This window comes from Rhipicephalus microplus, chromosome X (assembly GCF_043290135.1).
Source record: "Rhipicephalus microplus isolate Deutch F79 chromosome X, USDA_Rmic, whole genome shotgun sequence".
Taxonomy (NCBI): Eukaryota; Metazoa; Arthropoda; class Arachnida; order Ixodida; family Ixodidae; genus Rhipicephalus; species Rhipicephalus microplus.
Window position 1 is genome coordinate 417,220,901 of NC_134710.1, and position 23,586 is coordinate 417,244,486.

General features: G+C 47.8%; 1 protein-coding gene across 6 annotated transcripts in view; it reads left to right on the forward strand.

Moving 5' to 3' along the window:
• The window catches only part of LOC142776506 (uncharacterized), a 243,424-nt gene that overhangs the window by 80,714 nt on the left and 139,124 nt on the right, over window positions 1–23,586 (forward strand). Inside the window, exon 7 of one of the 6 annotated variants that reach the window (XM_075880305.1) lies at window positions 407–1,466. The exons of 4 other annotated variants lie outside the window; for them this stretch is intronic. In XM_075880305.1, coding sequence (XP_075736420.1) covers window positions 407–449 — 43 coding nt within the window. In that variant the 3' untranslated portion in view covers window positions 450–1,466. Of the gene's footprint in view, window positions 1–406; window positions 1,467–23,586 lie in introns of those variants that run through there. One more of the 6 variants, XM_075880307.1, reaches the window with a different exon arrangement.

A 23,586-nucleotide genomic window follows, 5' to 3' on the forward strand; every position in this document is an offset into this window, starting at 1 on the left:
TCTGCTTCGTCGGGACCAGCCAGCCCCAACACAGCACAACTGACGGCAACAGGGAAGAGGTCGAGGAGTAGGTCAATAACGGACGTGACGAATCTCGACACGGCATCGCAGAGAAGCCGACATTAACAGTGAGACGGAGTGATGGTGGTGAGGCCATATTGGATAAGGGCTAGTGGCTAGGACTAGAAATAGATTGGGACTGAGCTATAGTCAGTTTTGGTTTGCCCATGTACGTGTATAGGTATTGAGGATTATCAAGTTATTAGTTGTTTGTGAGATATTGAGTGTTATTTGAAGTCTTGAGTGTTATTGTCATTGAGTACTGTAACATGAATTCTGTGTATTGTTGTTTTCTGTTCGAAATGATAAAGCGTGTTGTTTGTGCCACGCCCGCATTTCGCCTCAGGTCTCCCTCTCGATTCCGTGGGATGCAAGCACTCCCGAGATGAAGCATGTGACACCACTTAGTTTCGGATTTCATTTCTGAAAGTGAATCAGCCGTTTGTGCCGTCAACGCATTGCGATGTTTTTTCAAGAACATTGTGCTTAAGAGTGTGAATGATTTTATGCCAAAGATGACGAAACATGAAACACAAATCCTGAGATAAATAATGAAATAATCCAGCTACAATGTGAAACAAAATGATTAGAAGCATGAGCCCGGTTGTACCACTTGACTGCTGACAAAAAGAAGTTTTCACTCATATGTGCGCAGGTAAAGAACTGCATTAAGAAAACAAGAACATTTATTCCAGCATGACGATGTGAAACCTCCTGCTCACAGCACTGATAAAGTTATTTCGACACTTGGAACTATAAAGAAAACAGTATATAAATTATCTATAAATGGGGAAAAGATAAAGTCACAATCGTGAATTGCGCCAGCCATCAACCAGTTTTTCCTCTGTATTTACAGATGATGACTGCAGAACTTCATCTCAAAGTATCAAAACCAGCCAATTGGTGACATTTTCATATCTTTTGAATTCAATTTTAATTCAATTTTTTAATAAACCAATTTTGTCCTATAGAGTACACAGGTCAAGGCTTGCCTGGTTTTAAAGGTGTGCTTTCATGTTTCTGAATTTCGTTTGGCTGTCACAGCTCTTTGACAATAGCAGGCCAGTGATGGACCGGATATGGACACACTTAGCGATGCACTGTAGAGACTGTATGCAGAGTGGCTGCATGCACCTATTTGAATGGACCACAGTGGTTTACAAGCGTCAAGTGAAAACTCAAAGCAAAATTATTGAAGCCTTTCGGATCAGCCGAGCAGGTTCGAGGAGCAATAGCCCTGCCTCCATCAGTTTACATGAAAAAGAGATGGGGCTCCTGCAATGACACATGCCAGTGAATAATGTGATGCTTTAGTTAATAGCCTGTTATCAGTCATGATGGCATGGGATAAGTGAGATTGCATTATACAAATGTGCGTGCTGAATAAAATACTTCACTTGTTAGTAGCACATTGTCCTGTATTTATGGCCTTCCTTTGTGACTGGCTTCCCGTGACATTTAAAAGCCAGAAAGGATATTGGCTCAAGATGGTCAGTAAATAGTCTTTTTGGCTTTGCGGTGCAAAGAGGCATTTTCAGCAAGCATTGGCCTTCGCGCCTTGCATTGTACAATAATTCGAGGACCCTAGTAGAGCAGGTCTTCTGCACTTGAAAGGTCTTATGTTCTGCAAAATTAAGGTTGACTATAACTGTGACATGGCGAAAAAGGTTTGGACATTTGGGCCATTTAATAAGTACAAAGTTGTGGACAGCATTGTGGTAAGTCTGACTTAGACAGCACAGAGAAACAGATGCTGGAGCAAGGGTCTGTGCAGTCAACGTTCAGATTCGAGCACCAAGAGCCCGACAGCGTCTGTCTCCAGACGTCCTCAGAAATGAGCGATCCTGGCGACGATCCGTTCTCTTTGTCCAAGCAGGTGATCCGAGCAGCAGAACCTTCGTGGCAAGCAGGCTTCGCCGTGCCCATTGCCAAAGAAGACCATCAGTAGCCACAGGGACACGACGCTGGTGTCAGCGTCCATGCTGTCCACTTACGGAGTCGAGCATGAAGGGCCCGACAGCGTCAAAAAGTCTCTAAATGCTGGAAAAGCTGGTCCAAGCAGCTAACGCTGCTGGCAGTTGCCTGCTACAGGACGAGCACAAGTGGCTACCGCTAGAGTCCTTGCTGAGTACCTAGGCACAGAGGTTGCCGACCTACTGCGCCTAAGGGCTCAACTTTCTGCAGTCTTTGCAACCGCTCGCCTACTACTCCGCCGCAATGGCCACTTCAACTGGGGACATTGAACTTTTTTTTAACGATCCACAGAACCTTATGTAGTTAGTACATTGCCGGTCTTAATAACTTCAATGCATTTTTACTTCAGTTTCTTTTATTTCTTTATTAATTTTCTTCTTTCTCCGTGTGCCATAAAGTTACATTTTTGTGTTCTTTGAAAATGGCTTCTCCCTCTCCTGCCTTGAGGCTCTTCCTCAAAAACAATCATAATTCTAGAAGCTGCATAATAAACACAAAAATTTGCACTCTTCAAACTATCTGCACTTGTCAGTTTCGTAAAGCACCTGCTATTACAAATTGTCAAGGTGCTAGATTGAGAAAACATATTTTGGTGAGGTGCCCCAGTGACCGCCATCTTCTGTCGACGCTGGCAAGTGACTAAATGCATCTACACTGGTGTGTTACTTTCTGTTGTGTCGTGGCGCCACCTGTGAGTGGCGCGTGCATTGAGTGCGCCTTAGTGTGTACTCTGTTCAACAGATATTGTCTGTAACGGCACACACGTGATTGCATGCAGCCAATTGCGTGTGTCTGCGTGTCCGTTGTGTGTCGTTCAATAAACGGCCGCTGGCCGACTCAGTCTTTGTTGGGTTCCCGCAGGCTCCGGTCAATTCACTTCCTCTTCGCGTGTCGGGGGCGCGTGCAGGCGCACGTTGCGTCTCGCGTTCAGTCGTCGGGCCCTCGCCGTCAGACGCCGTTCGCCGACACAACAAAATGGCGACGAGGATGTTCTTCGCCTCGGTTCTTACCACGGCAGAAAGAACTTGTGTCTGACGCGTCTAGTGTCCGCGAGGCCTAGCGCTCTTTGTGTGCAGACTCTGGCAAGCTCTCGCCTAGGCCTTCGCCCTTGCTCCGCTCCACACCTCTTTGTACCACCTATCCTGTCGGCATGGCTCTCTTCGAGTTTCTTCCTGTCTTCCTCCAGCTGCCGGGGCCGCCCCCGATTCCGTGGACTCATTGGAAAAAAATGTTTCAGGCCCACCTCGAGGTGGCCGGCCGCAGCGACTGGAATGATGCGCGTCGTGCGTCGGCACTCGTCAGCCTGCTGGGACGGGAAGGACAGCGGAGGTATTTCGCGGCAGCCGAACAGGAAAAAGCCCGACACGAGAGCAATGCGGCGTCTACTCCGAGCAACGTGGCGCCAACTACGCCGGCGTCTGACCCAGATTCTTTGGCTTTGGCCGTTACAAAGTATGACAGTCTCGTCAAGCAGCTAGACCGGCTTTTCGCCGCGTCCACTAATCCGCTAGTTGAACGTCACGAGTTCACTAGTCGTCGTCAACTCCCCGGCGGGAGTTTCCTCGACTACGTGACAGTCCTGAAGGAGAAAGCCGTTTGATGCAAGTTTGGGCTCACGTACGCGGAACGCGTCCGCGATCAGATTATTCACGGCTCGTCCAACTTGCGGGTGAGAAAGAAGCTGCTGGCATACGGCGAAGAGTTGTCCTTGGAGAAAGCGGAAGAAGTCGGTCGGACGCTCGCAGCATTGTCCTTAGCGAACCAAGCGTTTGCTCCCAGTCAAGCTGAACATGTCGAAGCCGTTGGGCAAGGCGCCCAATATGGCGGCGCGAAGAGTAAGAATGGCCGCGCCAGTCGGGGAGGTCGTGACGTCACGTCACCAGGTCTGGGAGGCCAGGATGGCGACTTTCAGCCGCAGTCGTCATCGGGGTACTGTGCTCCAGTCCCAAATGAGAAGTCTCAAGGCGACTTCCAACCTCAATTGTGCGACCGCTACGGAAGCAGACGGCACCACTCAAGTTTTCGAAATTGTCCAGCCCGAAGTCGACGTTGCAATACGTGCAACGCTTGGGGACATTTCGCGTCGATTTGCCGCAAGACTGTCACTGTACAGCGCGTCTCTTCGAGGGGAGCTGTCGACGTCGTACCGGAGCAGCAGGCCTCCACTCAGTTGAACTCAACTTCAAGCTCATCAGTGTTATCTTCGGATCGTCCTTTGTTGTCCATGCTCACAGATAGCACCTCATCCAGAAAAGACTTAGTCGTCCATGCTGTGGTCGATGGTGTTACCCTGCGACTACTGGTGGATACAGGAGCGTCTGTATCCTTGATGACTGCAGAAGACTTGCAGCGTCATTTCAGCAAACAGCACAGCCTGTCCAAAGCTGTAGTCGACTTGCGAAACTTCTCCAAGCAGCGTATCGGGATCCTTGGCTCCTTCCAAGCTCCAGTCAAAGTGTTGCAGCGGTCTTGCTCCGTGGTCTTCTACGTCACCGATAAGGGCACATCGCTTTTGGGCCTTGACGCCATTCAACGACTGGGCATCCAGATTGACGGCGCATCGTTGACGTGTCGACTCGCATCATGTGAAGTGCAGTGTCCCTCCAACGTGCCTTCGGGCTTCGAGCAGCTCTTCAGCGACGAGTTGGGTCTCGTCAAGGGTTTCATTCATCGCATTCAACGGCGGCCGGGTGTGACTCCGGCTGCATCCAAGCTGAGACGTCTCCTTCTGGCTCTTCGCGATCAGGTGGCGACCGAGTTGCGACGACTCGAGGACTCGGATGTCATCGAACGTGTCGACACTTCTGAGTGGGTCTCGCCACTCGTCGTCGTCCGCAAGAAAAATTGAATCATTCGGCTGTGTGTAGATCTCAGGGAACCGAATAAGGCAATTATCATCGATGGGTATCTTTTGCCGCACGTTGAAGAGTTGTTGCAGATGTTTCATGGAGCCACTTGTTTTTCTAAGCTAGGTTTACCGTCAGCTTATCACCAGCTGTTGTTAGAGGAGAGCAGTAGGGACTTAATGACGTTCATCACGCATGATGGCTTGTTCCGGTTTAAGCGTGTCTGTTTCGGTCTGGTGTCCCCGCCTGCAGTTTTTCAAAAAATGATGTCTCAGATTTTAAAAGATATTAAGAATGTAATTTGCTATCTGGATGATGTCTTTGTGTGGGGTAAGACTCAGTCTGAGCATGACGCGAGCCTAGTTGAAGTCTTGACTTGCATAGCCAACAGTGGCGTGAAGTTGAATGATAAATGTCTTTTTTCCGTGAAAGAACTTAGCTTTTGGGACATCGGATTTCAGCCGATGGCATATCGCCGTTAGAAAGTAAAGTAAAGGCTATAGTAAATGCCCTAGCTCCTGCAGGCATTAAGTGTTTACAGTCATTTTTAGGTCTGGCCGGATACTATGCCAAGTTCATTGATCACTATGCAGACCTAGTTGAACCGCTTCGTCTCATGCTCAAGCAGGGTCAAAAGTGTTGCTGGTCGGAGGATGCCCAATGCAGTTTTAAGCAATGGAAAATGCGCCTGACTTGTTCGCTTGTCATTAAAGTGTTTTATACTGAGCTACCTGTGGTGGTTACAACCGATGCATCTGACGTGGGCATCGGGGCTGTGTTACAGCAGCGGTATGGTCCTAAGCTTGAAACAGTAGCCTTTGCGTCGAGAACCTTGTCAGATACTGAAAGAAAGTACTCTGTGGGTGAACGCGAAGCGCTTGCCTGTCTATTCGCGTGTGAAAGGTGGCGTATTTACCTCTGGGGTAGACGTTTCACCCTTAGAACCGACCATCAGGCTGTAGTTGCTTTGTTAGCCGCAGGTGATGCAGGCCGACGGCCTTTAAGGATTTCGCGGTGGTCAGCTAGACTTTTGTATTACAACTTTGACTTAAAATATTGCAAGGGCTCAGAAAATGTGGTCGCTGACGCCCTGTCTAGGCTGCCAATTCAGACCTGTCCAGAACTTAGCAAGGATGAAGAAATAGTGTCTTTAGTGACATCTGTAGTTGACAAAGAAACCGTCCAACTTGCAACGAATGCAGATGTGACGTTGCAAAAAGTCTGTGAAAGTGTATCCAAGGGCTGGCCTTTTAAGAAGCATATAAACAATGAGTTAATGGCTTACTTTCATGTTAAGAATCAACTCTCTTGTGTTGACAGATTACTCATGCGTGGTGACCGTGTAGTCATTCCTAGTGTTCTGGTACCTACTTTCCTCCAATTAGCACATGAAAATCATCAAGGGATAGTACGTACTAAGCAAATTCTGCGTGAAAGGTATTGGTGGCCCCAAATAGATCGTTCTGTAGAAGAACATGTCAAGCATTGTCACATCTGTCAGCTGACAGACAAGCCGGCCAAGCCACGTGTAGCACCGTTTCAGCCCGTTGAAAGGCCTGAAGGTCCGTGGCAAAAGTTGGGCATGGACATTGTCAGCCCGTTAAATGCATCTTTTCCCAGGTATCTTGTTACCTTAGTCGACTACTATTCAAAATGGCCTGAGGTTCTTGGCACGAATTCTATCTCTACAGGATGTCATTAAGCTGTTGGAATTGTCGTTTAGCCGGGAAGGGCTACCAGAGTTCTTAGTAACTGACAATGGTCCACAATTTGTCTCTGTACAATTTCAGGAATATCTACAGGAACAGGGCATCCGTCATATATTTTCGTCCAATTATTACCCCCAGGCCAACAGTCAAATAGAACGCCTTAACAGGGTTCTTAAGGGACATTTGCAGGTAGCCAGACTTGAAGGTAAAGATGCCTCGAGGAGCATCACACAATTTTTGAGTTCGTATAGGGTCACACCACATGCGGTGACTGGCCTGTCTCCAGCTTTTTTGCTGCACGTTCGACAACCTCGTTCCAAAGTAGACATTAGCAACTTTAGGATACGTTCTAAAGTATCGGAGTCGCCCAATGGGTTGCCTCATGTCCGGAATCAGGTTGCAGCGAAACAGAATAAGAGCAAGAGGTATTTTGACAAGAGGAAAGGTGCGCATCAAACCCACATAAAGGTCGGCGATTCGGTTAAGGTAAGACTCCATAGGAAAGGCTTTTTCAAGTATAGTAGGCATCTTACAGTGAAGGCTCGGGTTGCGCCGTCCACTTTTCTCCTCAGGGACGGAAAAGTGTGGAATGCATCGAAGTTAACAGTAATTCCTAGGGATTCTTTCCAGAATGCCGCCCTTTCTACTACACCCAAAGAACTTATTTACTCTTAGTTCAGTTTAGATCTTTGTGGCAGTCAGTCCCCTGGTGCACCTACGTTACAGGGCTCCACCCCCAGTTTTCAGCCAGATTCTGATTCTTTAGAGATCTCTTATAGTGAAGGGTCTGAATCAGTGTCTCCTTAAGGAACGTTGGGAAGTCAGCAGGACCCGGTGCGGGTATCTTTTTCAAGTAATCCACTAAATCTCAACCCTGGGGAGGGGGAAAGTGAAGGGACTACAAGGTTTTCAAAGACGACCGAACCTGGTTGCACTTCAAGTTCTACTGAGACTTCTATGGGTCCGCGCCGTCAGAAAAAACGACCTGACTGCCTCCAATATTTTGTCACTTAAGGTCAAAAGAATTCTTCCTATAATGCCGTGGCTAGTGGACCCAGCCATGACATCACAGGAGACTTTCAGTTCTGTTTTTTTTCAGTGTATTTCATTTCACAAGATGTGTGACGTATCTGTTGCATTAGGCCACTTGTGCCTGTGCGCGAACTGTTATTCTCCCCGCCGCTGCTCGTGTGGCGTGAACATTCCTTAGTGGAGATCCTGGGACTTTCTCTAGTGTTATCCTGTGATAATGCTCATTATGTGGACTGGGGGGGGGGGGAGGATGATGTTGTGTTGTGGTGCCACCTGTGAGTGGCGCGCGCACTGAGTGCGCCCTAGTGTGTACTCTGTTCAACAGATGTCGTCTGTAACGGCACACACGTGATTGCATGCAGCCAATTGTGTGTGTCCGCGTGTCCGTTGTGTGTCGTTCAATAAACGGCCGCTGGCCGGCTCAGTCTTTGTTGGTTTCCCGCGGGCTCCGGTCAACTCACTTCTACTGCGCGTGTTATTAGAATAAGATTAGAATAGCCTATACTGGTCAGGGCAGCAGGGACACCCTTGCCTGCAAGAAGATCTTGAAGGTGCAGTTCACCGAAAATGGGCAGCTTGCATAGGCTGGGGAGTATCTGTTCGCATGTCGATAAATGTCGCCTGCTCGGGCCATGCTTGAGATGCGGCGGAATTATTGAAAATGGTCATCTCGTATCGGTGATCATATTCAGGGGCAAGCCCCGCTGCAATGGTCTAGTGGCTAAGGTGCTCGGCTGCTGACCCGCAGGTCGCGAGATCGAATCCCAGCTGCAGCAGCTGCATTTCCGATGGAAGCGGAAATGCTGTAGGTCCGTGTGCTCATATTTGGGTGCATGTTAAAGAACCTCACGTGGTCGAAATTTTTGGAGCCATCCATTACGGTGTCTGTCATAATCATAATGAAGTTTGGGGATGTTTTAAACCCCCACATATCAATCAATCAAATCATATTCAGGGGCAAGTCCCCCAAAGGCTGACCCTGTCAAATGCTTGTAGCAAACATTGCGTCTCACGTGTTTCTTGCACTGTGAAGACTGTTGAAATATTGCTTCTCTACGCTTCAGATGCAGTGCTGTCATACTGAACTGCACATGTGGTGCTACCATGCCTATCAGGAGCCCTGAACCTCAACTGGGAGAAACATTTTCTTGCGAAATGAACTGTTTTCCGACAGCGATAATATGACTCTTTTTTGTGCGGACAAGTGTTTGCTTAATGATCATAGCTTCATAGTGTGTTCTACCTGTAAGATGTTGCTTCTTATCTTTGACGATTATTTGATACTGGTGCAGTTTTAAAATCCTAGCGTCAAACAGCTCGTTTCGCAGAAATTATGACATCGGCGTTGTCATATTTACGAGCAAAAAATCATCATTTTGTCCAAGATAGAAAAATCGAGAAACATGCAAATACAATAAACAATAAAAATTTTCAATCCCAGTGAGGAATGAACCCAGGTTATCTATGTGGTAAGCAGGTGGTCTATGACAGACCCACGATCATAGTTGAAACTGCTGCAGAAAAAAACATCTTATGACTTTTATACTTAGCGAAAAGAGTCTTCTTAATGCATTATATATTGCTTGGCAGAAGTGTTGAATTGCACCAGGTGTCTAAACATGTGAATTGAGCAATGACTGGGTGTTTTAAGTGCGATTGACGTAAAGACAGATGTGCAACTACTGCTGTCCATCACTCATTTAATATCAAAGCAAACTCCATGAAATTTTGGAACTTTAATGAAGATTCTATTACGAGCTTTGTGAATTTGGCAGGAAAATACAAAGCCTTTCTAAATATAACAAAAATATATCATTTTACCATTTTCATTTTTGAAGGATCGTTTGTGAGAAAGCTTCTGTATGTTTAATGATATCTTTTCTGATTATTACATGTGTTTGTTTGGGTATCCTTCTGAACCAACGTAATAATTGTAGGCATGGCCATTCTTTAGTTAAAAATTGAGATGTTTGAACAATGAAATTTCAGGGTTTTTTTTTCTTAGAGAAAATACTTTAAATTACAATTATTTTGACAAAGACTAATAATTTTTCTTCAGAATGGGAGCATGCTACATGCTATTTAGAAGTCACAGAAACTTGCATTTGATAGATGCAATGGTTACAGAAAAAGTGTTCCTTCCTCTTCTGACTGAAAGTAGTATTTGGAGAAAATGCCATTTAAAGTTCACGTAGTCACAGTGCAGACATGGCATCAGGCACGCTTGGGGTCGCTTTAAGTGCTTTTCACTACCCTTAAACACGCATAACTTTGTAGAAGCGCTTGTCCGGAATGCTGGAATACCATGCTGTGAAACTGAAAAATTGCATCTTCAGTTCCTTTCGCCCTCTATCCTCCCTTAAAGGCCTACCCATTACAAAGCACTCAGGCATATTTATTCATCACCAGCATTAGAACCACAAATTGAACAGCTGTGTAGGTTTGCAAGTAGCCCCAGTCTGCCTCAGTGAAACAGTGGCTACAGTGTGAGGCTGTTGACTCCATGGTAGCCTGTTCGATCCCGGCCGCAGTGGTTGCATTTTGATGGAGATGAAATGGTAAAGCCCCGTGTACTGTGCAACGTCAGTACATGTTAAAGAACACCAGATTGTCGAAATTTTCAGAGCCCTCCACTACAGCATTCCTCATAATCCTATTGTATTTTTGTGGTGTAAAACCCCACATATCATTACATGTAGCTTTATGGACGTATAGTGGGCCCTTCGCTTATTTTCAAGTCTGCTCCGAACTCCGCCGACACGGTCACCAGCCATTTGGTAGTGTGTGTTACTCAGCTCGTGACTGCTTCTTTGCAGAGCTGATAGATGAGTGGACGAGACGACGGTGAGGTAAGGCAAGGTTTATGTACAGCATAAAAATAGAGGCGTTACGAATTCGGCCCTGGGGCCGACAGCTTAGAGACTCGAAGAGCCGAGCTCTCTCCTCTGACACATAGGTCTACTGCTGGCGACGCGCTGCAGGGCTTTTTTTATAGGCACCGGGTGGATTCTTTGAGTAGCCAAATGTCCAACCAGAAGCGCCGCTGGCCGTGATGTCGGAATCCTCCTATGGGGCCCGCCACTGCGCGTGGTTGCACCAAGGACGAGGGATGTTGCCACGCATTGCATAAGACTTGCCAGACTCGAAGGCGCCGATTGCTGCGCTTGGTTACAGCCAAGGACGAGTGACTTTCCCACACGATGCGTAAGACTCACCAGACTGGAAGGTGCCGATTGCTTCAACGGGCTCGCGGGCTGAGGGAGCTCGCGGTGTGTTGCGTGACAGACTGGCACCGCCGCTTGATGACGTCGTTGAGTTGATTGTATCAGGTGGGCTTGATCGCTGGCCTTAACACAAATTGCTTTTTGCCGAGGCATTGACGTTCGGTGTGGACTTGCAGGCGTAATAGCACCCCTGCCGTCAGACGAAGCGCCGGAAAGACGACCTGTTTCCGCGTGGCTCGGATGTCGGGCGCGCTCGTTGGCCAGGTCCCTCCAGGTTCACGTCCAGGGCCATGGGTAGAATGCAGTGCCAGACTCAGTCCCGTGAACACATCCCATTCTTATGGACGGATCCCAGCTCCACTGGCTTGTCGCTCCAACTTGCCGGCCAGCTTTGCTCGTCCCTTCTGACGATTTTTGGTCTCCGCACTTGTTGATGGTTCGGCAGCTTGTCAAGAATGGTTCGACAACAGACAACATATGACACAAGCAAGTGCCCTCGGCCACCCGACAGAACACCAGACAAAGTATAGTACAACATATACCTAGCTATGTGTCTATTGGAATTTCGTTTCCTCTACATCAAGAAGCACATGTGGGACACAAGACTCTTAAAAGGAGAACTAAAATTTTTACACGTACAACAACGTAACGAAAATAAAATACAACATAAAGCTGGCCCCTAGAGATCACTCTGAACGACAGCGCTCAGCTAAGACCATAATGAGGACAAAATTTTGTCCCGAATCACCAACGAGAAACCGAAAAATGGAGAAGGTACTAACTAAAAGGCACGGCTCAATGCGTCTGCATTAGCGTTTAGCTTTCTTTCTTTGTAGCGAACGTCAAAGTTGTGCTGTTAGAGTATCATGCTCCATCTCAGTAAGCGGCCGCATTTAAGTTACATGTTATTTAACAAAGTTAGAGGACAGTAGTTCATTTCGACCACAAACCTCGAACCGGAGACATAACAAGCTAGCTTTTGAACGGCCCACACGAGGCAAGCGCATTCCTTTTTAGAGGTACTGTATGCCTCTTCTCTGCCGCTGAGTTTTCGACTTAAATACAAAACAGGCCTTTCATTACCAGCACTGTCTTCCTGGCACAATATAGCTCCCATGACGCGATCACTCGCCTCGCATTGAATCACAAATCTCTTAGAGAAATCGGGTGCCATGAGAACAGGCTTTTCGCTTAGGGCCTGTTTTAGCTGGCGAAACACATTCTCATTTGAGTCCCATACTACTTTAATAGGCTCGGACTTTTGAAGTACGTCACTTACGTCACTTAGAGGGCTGGCAACGCTAGAGTAGTTTTGCACGTAATGCTGATAGTATCCAGCTAGGCCCGAGAATGCCCTTATCTCAGATTTTGTGGTTGGTCGTGGATAGTTCACAACGGCGGCTACCTTAATTTCTGAAGGTCTACGCTAGCCACGCCCCACAACGTGTCCCAGGTAAGACAGCTCACTGCACCCTATGTGACATTTAGTAGGTTTCATGGTAAGACCAGCCTCTTTCAACCTGTTCAGCGCGATGCGTAAATGCTCGACATGTTCTTCCCAGTTGTTTGAGAAGATGGTGACATCGTCAAGATACAGCAGAGCGAACTCAGAGAGGCCTTTAAGAACGCGGTTCATTAAGCTTGAAAAACAAAAGGACACATTTTTCAATCCAAAGCTCAGCTTAAGTGGACGATATTGATACGCAACAGCCGGCACAGCCTGTCTGGAAGAAAGAGAAAGACGACGTTCGTGGCTGGTTGTTTATGAACTGTCGCCATTTTGTTCGCCGAGCACAGTGCATCGTATTTAATTTAATAAATAAGTTACCCGTAACATTATTGGTGGAGGTGGACGACTCCCGTACCTCGATGGAGACGCGCAGCGGTCGCAACACCGGGGACTCTTCGGCTACTTCAACTGCCAGTGCCTCATTCCCACCGGTCTCTCGATCCGAGTCGACAACCTACGTCACCCTGCCACCCCTGCGGGATCCTAAAACTTTCTCCGCTGACGGCACCATCGACGTTGACTCCTGGCTGCACCGGTACGAGCGAGTCAGTGCTACCCACCGCTGGGATCCCACGCTCATGCTCGCCAATGTTGTGTTCTACCACGACGGCACGCCGCGGACATGGTTCGAAACCAACGAAACCGAAATCACAAGCTGGGATCTTTTCAAATCGAAGATCCGTGATCTTTTCGGCGATTCATCTGGTCGTCAGCTCGCTGCCAAGAAGACTCTCGCCACTCGCGCCCAGACGTCTACTGAATCGTACGTCTCATACATTCTTGACGTCTTGGCGCTTTGTACCAAGGTCGACCAGCGCATGTCAGAAGAAGAAAAAGTTAACCATGTCCTCAAAGGGATTGCTGATGATGCCTTCAACCTACTGGTTTTTAATAATGTCACGAGAATCGACACGATCCTGACAGAGTGCCGCCGTCTAGAACAGGCTAAAGCCCGCCGCGTCACCCACGGCATCACGCGCCTGCCGAACACAGCTGCTACTTCCTCTTGTGATGACTCCGTCCGCCCAGTTCCCCGATGTGACAACCTCACCTGCATCATTCGTCGTGAGGTCGAGGCAGCCCAACCAGTAGCTACTCCATTTCCAACGCCTGATCCTTCACCGACCACTATCTCACTGATACAAGCCGTCGTTCGTCAAGAATTATCGAACGTCGGCCTACACCCCATTCAACCAGTCTACTCTGCCGAGCCTTTGTATCGTCGTCCATCCGCTCCTCGATTTGGGTCCAACTACTCTCGACAGCGCAATTTGTCCGAATGGCGTACACTGGACTACAAGCCCATCTGCTTCAACTGCCGACGTGCCGGTCATATTGCTCGCCACTGCCGCAATCACTGGGCTCCGCCGGCACGCTATGGGCCTCCTACCCAAGCCACTTCTGACCACCAGTCGTCCTCAACATTTGATTTTGGTTCCCCTATGCCGACCACATCCTCTGATTCTGCCGCACCTCTGACGAGACCTCGCTACGCCCGCTCACCATCCCCTGCTCGCCGTCAATCTCGTTCGCCCCCACAACGCCGTCCTGCCTCTCCGACCTATTCGCAGCGCCCCCGACCGGAAAACTAGGCAGTGCAGCTTCTGGAGGTGAAGCTGCATTGACGACGACCTCTGCAAGAAATCCTCGCGTAACATTACTGACCACCCGGAATCTGTTGAACGTTACTTTAGACAATGTACCTGTGCGCGCATTGATTGATACCGGCGCGCATGTGTCCATAATGAGTGCTGCTCTTCGTCGCCGCCTCAAAAAAGTTGTCACACCCTCCTTGAACCGAGCCGTTAGAGTCGCCGACGGGGGAACTGCCGCGATTATTGGCATGTGCTCTGCCCGTGTGACTATCGCCGATAGAAGCACTGCTGTTCTTTTCACAGTTATAAAAAATTGTCCTCATGAAGTAATTCTAGGCACGGATTTTCTAATCGCTCACTCGGCCCGTATAGATTGTTCAGCCGGCTGTCTTGACCTTGAAATGCCTCTACTTTCTGATCTGACCAACCCACCCCAATGTCGCCTTTGCTGCATTGATTTCGCACGCCTTCCGCCTAACTGTGTCACACATATCGACCTCTTCTCTACACCACCTGTACCTGACGGCGATTACATGGTGCCACCAATTCATGCCGGTATGCTTACGCATGGCGTCGCTGTTCCGCACACCATTTTGACAATCGTTGGAAACCGCACATGCCTTCCTATTGTCAATTTTGCCCTCACTGCCCAAATTCTTCCACAAGGTATCTCGCTGGCCGAAATTACTGCTCTACAAGACCATACGGTTGAACCCTTCAGAGTGGATGATTGCTGCACCTCAGACAATGAACCAACTCTAACACGTTCATCGGGCGTCGACGTTGACCACATGGTACCATCAGACCTCGCTCCTGATCAAGCGGAAGCCCTTCGTCACGTCCTGGAGTCCTATAGTGGCATTTTCGACTTCTCCAGCACGGCTTTAAGCCGAACGAGCGTTGTTACTCATCGCATCAATACCGGTGACGCGAGTCCCATTCACCGACGTCCATACCGTGTTTCCGCGTCCGAGCGCACAGTCATACAACAGGAAGTAGAAAAGATGCTTGCAAAAGACATAATCGAACCCTCTTGTAGCCCCTGGGCTTCTCCTGTCGTCCTGATCAGAAAGAAGAATGGAACATGGCGCTTTTGTGTAGATTATAGGCATCTCAACAAAATTACGAAGAAAGATGTTTATCCGTTGCCTAGAATCGACGATGCCTTAGACTGCCTTTACGGTGCTCAGTATTTTTCCACTATCGACCTTCGATCTGGCTATTGGCAGATCGCTGTGGATGAGATGGACCGTGAAAAGACCCCATTCGTCACTCCTGACGGGCTTTATCACTTCAAAGTTATGCCCTTTGGTCTCTGTAATGCGCCGGCCACATTCGAAAGAATGATGGACTCGTTGCTCCAAGGGTTTAAATGGTCAACCTGCTTATGTTATTTAGACGACGTTATCGTTTTCTCGCCCACATTCGTCTCCCATCTCAAGCGTTTATCGGCGATTCTTGAAGTTTTTCGTCGAGCCGGACTTCAACTGAACTCGTCGAAATGCCACTTTGCTCGTCGTCAAATAACCGTACTTGGCCACATCGTCGATGCCGCAGGAGTCCGCCCGGATCCCGAGAAAATTCGCGCCGTCACGGACTTTCCTGTTCCGAAGTCAACAAAGGACGTTCGCAGTTTTGTGGGCTTGTGCTCCTACTTTAGACGGTTTGTTAAGGACTTCGCCATCATTGCACGCCCACTCACAAGCCTCCTAAAGAAGGACACCCCATTTTTCTGGGGCGCTGATCAAGCCTCATCTTTTTCCCAGCTCACGACGCTCCTTACAACACCGCCGATTTTAGCCCATTTCGATCCATCAGCTCCAACCGAGGTTCGCACTGACGCTAGTGGGCATGGCATCGGGGCAATGCTAATGCAACATCAACGCGGACATGACCGTGTTATATAGCATATGCAAGCCGCCTGCTATCTACAGCTGAGCGCAACTATTCAATCACGGAACGTGAGTGTCTCGCTCTCGTGTGGGCAGTCGCCAAGTTTCGCCCATACTTATACGGGCGTCCATTCCGGGTAGTCACCGACCATCACGCGCTCTGCTGGCTGGCCTCACTCAAGGATCCCACAGGACGCCTCGCTCGTTGGTCCCTACGATTACAAGAATACACGTTCACTGTAACGTACAAAACAGGGCGGTCACACCAAGATGCTGATTGCTTATCACGCTACCCCGTGGAAGAGGCTGCCCATACTGACACCTTTCCAGACCTTCTATCTGTGACGCAGCTACTCAACCTTGGGCACGAACAATGCCTGGATGCTTCCCTGCGAACCATCATTGGCAAACTTGAGTCAAGGCCTCGCGACGCATCTCTACAAATGTTCCTGGTAAAAGACGGCATCCTGTATCGCCGTAACCTCGATCCATATGGCCATGACTTGCTCCCCGTCATACCGGCACATCTTCGTGCGACTGTTCTCAACCAACTTCATGACGCTCCTTTGGCGGGCCACTTGGGCGTCTCTCGCACATACGACCGTGTACGTCGTCGTTTCTTTTGGCCTGGTCTTGCCCGCTCTGTTCGACGCTACGTCGCCACTTGTGAACCTTGCCAGCGCCGCAAAAAGCCATCTTCCCTACCAGCTGGATTCCTTCAGCCGATCGACATTCCCATCGAACCTTTTTTTCGAGTTGGCCTCGACCTGCTTGGCCCATTCCCGATCTCCAGCTCAGGCAACAAATGGATCGCTGTCGCCACTGACTATGCGACACGGTACGCTATCACACGAGCACTTCCGACGAGTTGCGCAATCGATGTGGCGGACTTTCTGGTAGATGATATTATTTTAGTACACGGAGCTCCACGCCAACTTCTCACTGACCGGGGCCGCACCTTCCTATCAGCTGTCGTTGATGAAATCCTGCGCTCTTGCTCTGCCAAGCACAAGTTTGCCACTTCGTACCATCCGCAAACGAACGTTCTTACGAAGCGCCTCAACCGCACCATAACCGACATGCTTTCTAAATACGTAGCGGCCGACCACCGGGACTGGGACGTTCATTTGCCATTTGTGACGTTCGCATATAATTCGTCACGTCACGACACTGCCGGCTATTCACCATTCCATCTTCTATACGGCCGAGAACCCGCCCTACCATTTGACACCTTGCTGCCCTCGGTCACTGAGTATGTCGGCGAAGTCATCGCGCGAGCCGACCACGCACGCCAACTCGCCCGCAGCCGCCTGCAGGCTTCACAGGAGCGCCAAAGACAGCTCTACGATTCCCATCATCGAAACCTGCACTTTTCACCGGGTTCCCTTGTCCTCCTCTGGTCCCCCACTCGGCGTGTAGGGCTTTCTGAAAAACTGCTGTCACGCTACACTGGACCATACCGCGTCGTTCGCCAGGTGACTGACGTTACATACGAGATCGTTCCAGTCGATTCAACGTCATCATCGTCACATTCGAGTGACATCGTGCACATAGCTCGACTCAAGCCCTATCACCCTCCTTCTACCGCATCCGAGTCGCTCAAGCACCGAGACGGTGCTTCTACCACCGGGGGGTTATGATACGCAACAGCCGGCACAGCCTGTCTGAAAGAAAGAGAAAGACGACGTTGGTGGCTGGTTGTTTATGAACTGTCGCCATCTTGTTCGCCGAGCACAGTGCATCGTATTTAATTTAATAAATAAGTTACCCATAACAATATGTTCCAAATGGAGAAACGAATGCTGCATAACGGCTAGCGCGCTCTGTAAGGGGGACTTGCACGTTGTGTAACGTGAAAATATAGCTGGACTGTGACACATTTTCTATCCTCTTCTCTAGGTTTGGTATTGGGTAAGTTTGGTCTCGAGTTTTGGCGTTAAGACGCCGATAATCGATGCATGGCCTCAAATCTTTTCCCTGCACTTGAACCAATATGGAAGGAGATGTATAGTCACTTTTGCCCGGTACTATGACTCCCAACTCCAGCATTTTAGCGATCTCCTCTTTCATGATCTGCTTTTGCACAGGGGAACAACGATACGGCTTGCTACGGATTGGCTCCTCACAAGTTAGTTCGATATTGTGTTCAATAACCGTCATGTTTCCAGGACAGTCCGAAAACACGTCTTCGAACTTAGAAACAATCCTTCTCGGGTCCTCCTTCTGGATTTCAATTAACCTAGGCTCTAGGTTCAACTGCTGCAAGATTACTTCCGATCCCCTTTCGAATACATCACTAGAACTCAAAATTTCTGCTTCCTCTTCCTCTGAAGCATTCAACAGCAGATTTATGACTGCTTGACGTTGAACGTATCGTTTCATCAAGCTACAGAGGTAAATTTTGTTTGGCTGCCTTCCTAATTTCACTTCATAGTTGGTATCATAAAGCTTCGATATTACTTTGGCGGGCCCACTGGTGGCAAAAAACTCCCCTGGGAGGCGAAGTGTTGTTCTGTACACCAGTTCTGCAGAGCAGCATCCAATATCTGCTTTCAGAACCGTCCTAATGCCCAAAAGAACAAACGGCAGTGCCTCTACCCAATTGTGACTCGCAGTAGCCGCCAGGCTCGTCTTCAAATGACGATGGAATCTTTCCACTATATCGTTGCTTATCGGATGGTAGGCCGTTCTGATGCGGGAAGTACCCAAGAGCCGGGTGACGCTTGCGAATAAGGCGGACTAAAACTGTGTTCCGCGATCCGTAGTCACGGTACCTGGCACTCCGAAGCAGGCCACTCAGTGGAAGATAAATGTGGGGGTGACGGTGTCAGCAGTCATGTCTGGAATAGGCACGACCTCCGGCCATCGCGTGATGCGTTCGATGCAGGTTAGCAAGTAGCTTTGCCCCTAACACAACGGCAGTGGTCCCACTGTGTCAACATTCACATGGGCAAATCTAGAGTCCGACAGAGGGAAGGATCCCAAGGAGGTCACAGTATGTCGCAGAACTTTGAAGCGCTGGCATGCGAGGTGCTCGCGTGTCCAGTGTCGGACGTCCCGGTTTATTCCTGGTCACACGAACTTCGCTGTGCATAGCCGTTGCGTGGCTCGAACCCCGGGGTGTGCCAGGCTGTGCAGCAAGTCAAAAATGCTGTGATGGAGGTTCGAGGGAACCAACGGTCGGGCCCTGTCTCGACATGTTGCAGCATACGGATCCTGTGAGTTCTGCCAAACATTGCAGCTTCAAGGCGCTGATTGAAGACGCCAGTAGGCACTTCAACTCTCCATCACTGCGCTAAGCCGTCGTAAGTGTGGTAAAGTCCACGCTGCACGGCAGGCTGATGGCATTAACTGGACCACGTGAAAGAGCATCGGCAGCAGCATTATTCGTGCCACTAACATGGCTTATATCTGTTGTGAATTCTGCGATGTACGACATTTGGCGGAGCTCCCATGCCACGTGCGCACCCGAATTGGAGTTCACGCGCAATGCGTAGGTGAGTGGTTTGTGATCCGTGAGCACAAAAAATTTTTGTCCTTCCACATAATGTCGGAAACGCCGGATAGCCACGTATATGGCCAGGAGTTCCCGACCAAAAGTGCTGTACCTTCATTCGGATGGGATCAGTTTTCTGGAGAAGAAGAAAATTGGTCGCCACACTCCGCTCACCATCTGCTGCAACACGACTCCAATCGCTGCACCAGAGGCGTCCGCCATGACACGTTGAGAAACACTCGGCTGCGGGTACACGAGCATGGTAGCATTTGCGAGAGCTTCCTTAATCAACTGGAATGCTTGTGTGGATTGGTCGTTCCACTGAATGGCAGTTGTCTTGATCCAGATGCTGCAAGTAGGCTGTGGAAAGGGTGCAGGATGTTGGCGCATCTCGGGATAAACCTACGGTAGGAATGCACAAGTCCCAGGAACTCTCGAAGCTGGTGGAGATTTTTCGGCTGTGGAAACTGCCGTACTGCTTCCACCTTGTCCTTCTGGGGCTGTACTCTGGCACTTGAAATGCTGTGGCCAAAAATGATAGTGTCGGTATCCCAAGCGTGCACTTTGCCGTATTGGTAACGATGCCGTTCTCTGTCAGTCGCTGAAGGACGCAGCGCCGTGACATTTTGCTGGCGTCCAGGTCACGCTCGACTGAAGTGAGCGCCCAGGACATGGGGTCGAAAGCCCAGACAACCATTGAAGCCGGCTGCGCACGTTCGCGGCACCAGTCTTCTTTTTTCTCTTCCTTTTCGTTTCAATTCCGCGCTCAGGGTTTTGCCCCTACTGCTCGCTCATCGCAGTCACCACCAATGGCCTCTTAATACCACGCATATAACCTCAAAATTACTTTATTCTAGTAGAAATTCACACCAGCTACACTATAAAAAAGTATCGAGTGAAAAGGGGGTATTTTTGCCCCACAACAATAATCGCCATCAGGCTTGCGTGCGCTTCCTTTCTTGAAAACTCGGCGCTGGCAACTTTCCTATGAAGAATTCAATGTAACCCTGATACTGGGCATGTCGATCATGACCGGAATGTACCGGGCGCGGCGCGATAGTGCACGGATGGAACATAAAATAGATGACGATTATTGTTGTGGGACAAAAAGACACCCTTTTTACTCACTCTTTTTAGAGTGTAGTTTTATAAATGACAAATAGCTGCTGTTTATGGGTTCTTTAGGCGACACATACATCTCGCCTATTACAGCCTATGAGCACCAATACGCACCAATAGCTGTCACCTATAGGTACCAATACATATTTATTGGTGCGATAGGGGACAAGTAGCTGCCTTCTATTGAAATTTAATGGTGCCAATACATGCCTAGTGGTTCTACAGGCAACAAATAGCTACAACCTATAGGCACCTTATTGGTCTTATCGATAAATAGGTGTGGCCAATTGGTTTTTATTGGTGCCAATAAATTTCTAATAAGACCAATGAAGTACCAACACAGCTCTTGTAGAACCAATAAGATTTCTCTATAGGACCAATACATTTCTCTATTGGCATTTTTTGCAAACAACAAACAAATAAGGTATCTCACGCCAATGTGCATTCCACTTGGCAAGTCAAAGAAAAGCTTATTAGACTACTAAGCATTGATGTACACAACATAGCAAACGGAACTGATCAAGTAGGAATCGGTTTTCTTGTCACACTCCCCAATGTTGTGGTTGTAATCGAAACTTGGCGGCATAGTGACGTTGGTGCCAAGAACCCAATTCCACTTGACTACAAAATATTTCGATGAGATAGAACATCTAGGGGCGGTGGTGTGACCATGGTTGTGACGTCCTATGTTCAAGTGATTTCATTAACTGAATCAAACGGCACTGAAAGCGTCTGCATTAAACTAAACTTTTATGGTCATATCTTTCTTGTATGTGTCATTTACAGGCCACTTGACTTGATCCCTGATTATTTATTAAAAGATGTTGATCGCATTTACCCATTTACTAAAATAAACTTCTTGTTGTTGGCGATTTCAACCTACCAGACAATGATTGTGAAAGTATTAAATTGGGTGCCAGTTTTGTACTTGATGGAAGCATTCTTTTTTATGCTTTGCCACAGTCTTGATTGATTGATTGATTGATTGATTGATATGTGGGGTTTAACGTCCCAAAACCACCATATGATTATGAGTAGTGAAGGGCTCTGGAATTTTCGACCACCTGGGGTTTTTTAACATGCACCCAAATCTGAGCACACGGGCCTACAATACTTCCGCCTCCATCGGAAATGCAGCCGTCGCAGCCGGGATTCCATCCCACGACCTGCAGGTCATCAGCCGAGTACCTTAGCCATTAGACCCATTAGACCACCGCGGCGGGGCTTGGCCACAATCTTGTACAAGTAGTTCATGAGCCTACTCGACATGGCACCGGTCTTGGCTCGCTGCATCATCGCATGTTTTTTTAGTGTTACTTTTTTATTATTGCATATCTGTCGAGCCAGGCCTGTCTTACGAGATATTGTTGCTGTATACTTTTCGCTGAATGTTAAACATACGCCTGACGCTCATGCACTTGTGATTGCAAAAGATTTTGCTCGGGCTTAGATACCACTATGACAGACTGTCTTGATTCTTGCTTTTGTGAATTTTGCACGAGTAACGTCTTCAAGCTTTGGAACAAGGTTAAAGTCATGTGCTTCTTCTGCACTGATCGTTTTGTATCGTAGGAAACTAAGCGTACACTTCGGATGAACAGGCGTACTATTCATTTAAAATGTAAAGCCAGGTGATTATGAAAAAAAAAACAATTTCCTGGTGTTAACATGAAAAATGTTTATGTGTTTCTGTCAGAATCTATTGTAGAAGCAAGGAAGTTTTATTTTAGCAATACTTTACCTAATTTTATTTGGGAAGATCCACAAAAGTTCTGGAACATTATTAAACACCAAAATAAATCAATAATGAACATTATCTGCTATAGCAGCCCAAAAGTATTGCGAACATAACAAATGCCTCATTCCACAGTGTCTCCTCCCTGCCTGCTCAGCCCTTTTTTCATATTCCATGAGCCTGCTCATTGGATAATAATATTTCTCGACAAGGTGGGCTTAACATGTTTTTACGATGGAAGAAAAATTTATTCGTTGGTCCATATAGCATTGTTGACTCTTTCTGCCATTATGCTGAATCAGGAAGTGAATTTATTGTTGTAATCTTTCAGGCCTCTCTAAAATATGCAGGGATTCTACCCGATTAGAAACAAGAGCATTATGTACCGATTTAAAAAAAAAAGGCAACCCATCTTCGGCCTTGAATTACCATTTGATTTCCATTTTATTGCCATCTTGCAAAATGACTTGCCATTTCTCTGTGAACTACAATAATAACTGCCTAAATGAGCGTAACATTACAAGTCCCTTTCAACATGGCTTCAAGAAGGGCCTATTGATAGTCACCTAATTGAGCACGGTTATTCATTCGTTCGTTTTTGTCCTTGACAGAGGTGGCCAAATGTAGGTTATATCTCCAATTTAGAAAAGGCTTTTGGTGAAGTTGCTCACGACAGATTAATCTGCAAACTACTTTTCCTTGATTTTCCAGCTTCATCCAATCATAAATATGGATATCTAGTTATTGAACGCATCGAAAACAGCGTGTTGTGATTGACGGACAATTATCAAATTCTTTCTGGGTAACCTCTGGTGTCTCTCAAAGAAGTATACTTGGTCCGCTATCAATCCTCATTTATTATGATGACATTACAAGCCCCAGTAAATATTCACCTTTTTGCAGACGACTGCATTATATTTAACAATAATAATACTGTTAAAATCAGTAATGCTGAAAATGAGTCATGCTTCACTGCAACACAATGATGACACGAGGGCAGCTTATCGCATGTTTCCTGCAACGTCAACAGGTCATGGTTTACCCATCATTTCTTGCATTGGGAAGAATAAAGGACAGTTTTGCGGAAATCACGAGGTATGCAAACCTTCGACTTCCGGTTGCTTTAACTATTTGCGCATTTGCATTGCCAGCAGAGTTCTTTCCTGCAAGGCCTACTTAAAAAACTCAGTTTGAAAGCTTCATTGATCATGTTTTCCAACCAAAACACATAGTGAGTTTCGTCACACTGGCCATTATTGTGTTCTCTATTTTACCAGAAACAATGGCGAATGGTCGCATCTTGACGTGCCGACACTGTAAGGAGCAGGCGACACGCTGCTCACCTGTCACTTTTGTGTTGCAGTGAAGATGTCTTGTTTTCTGCAGGTGCGCAT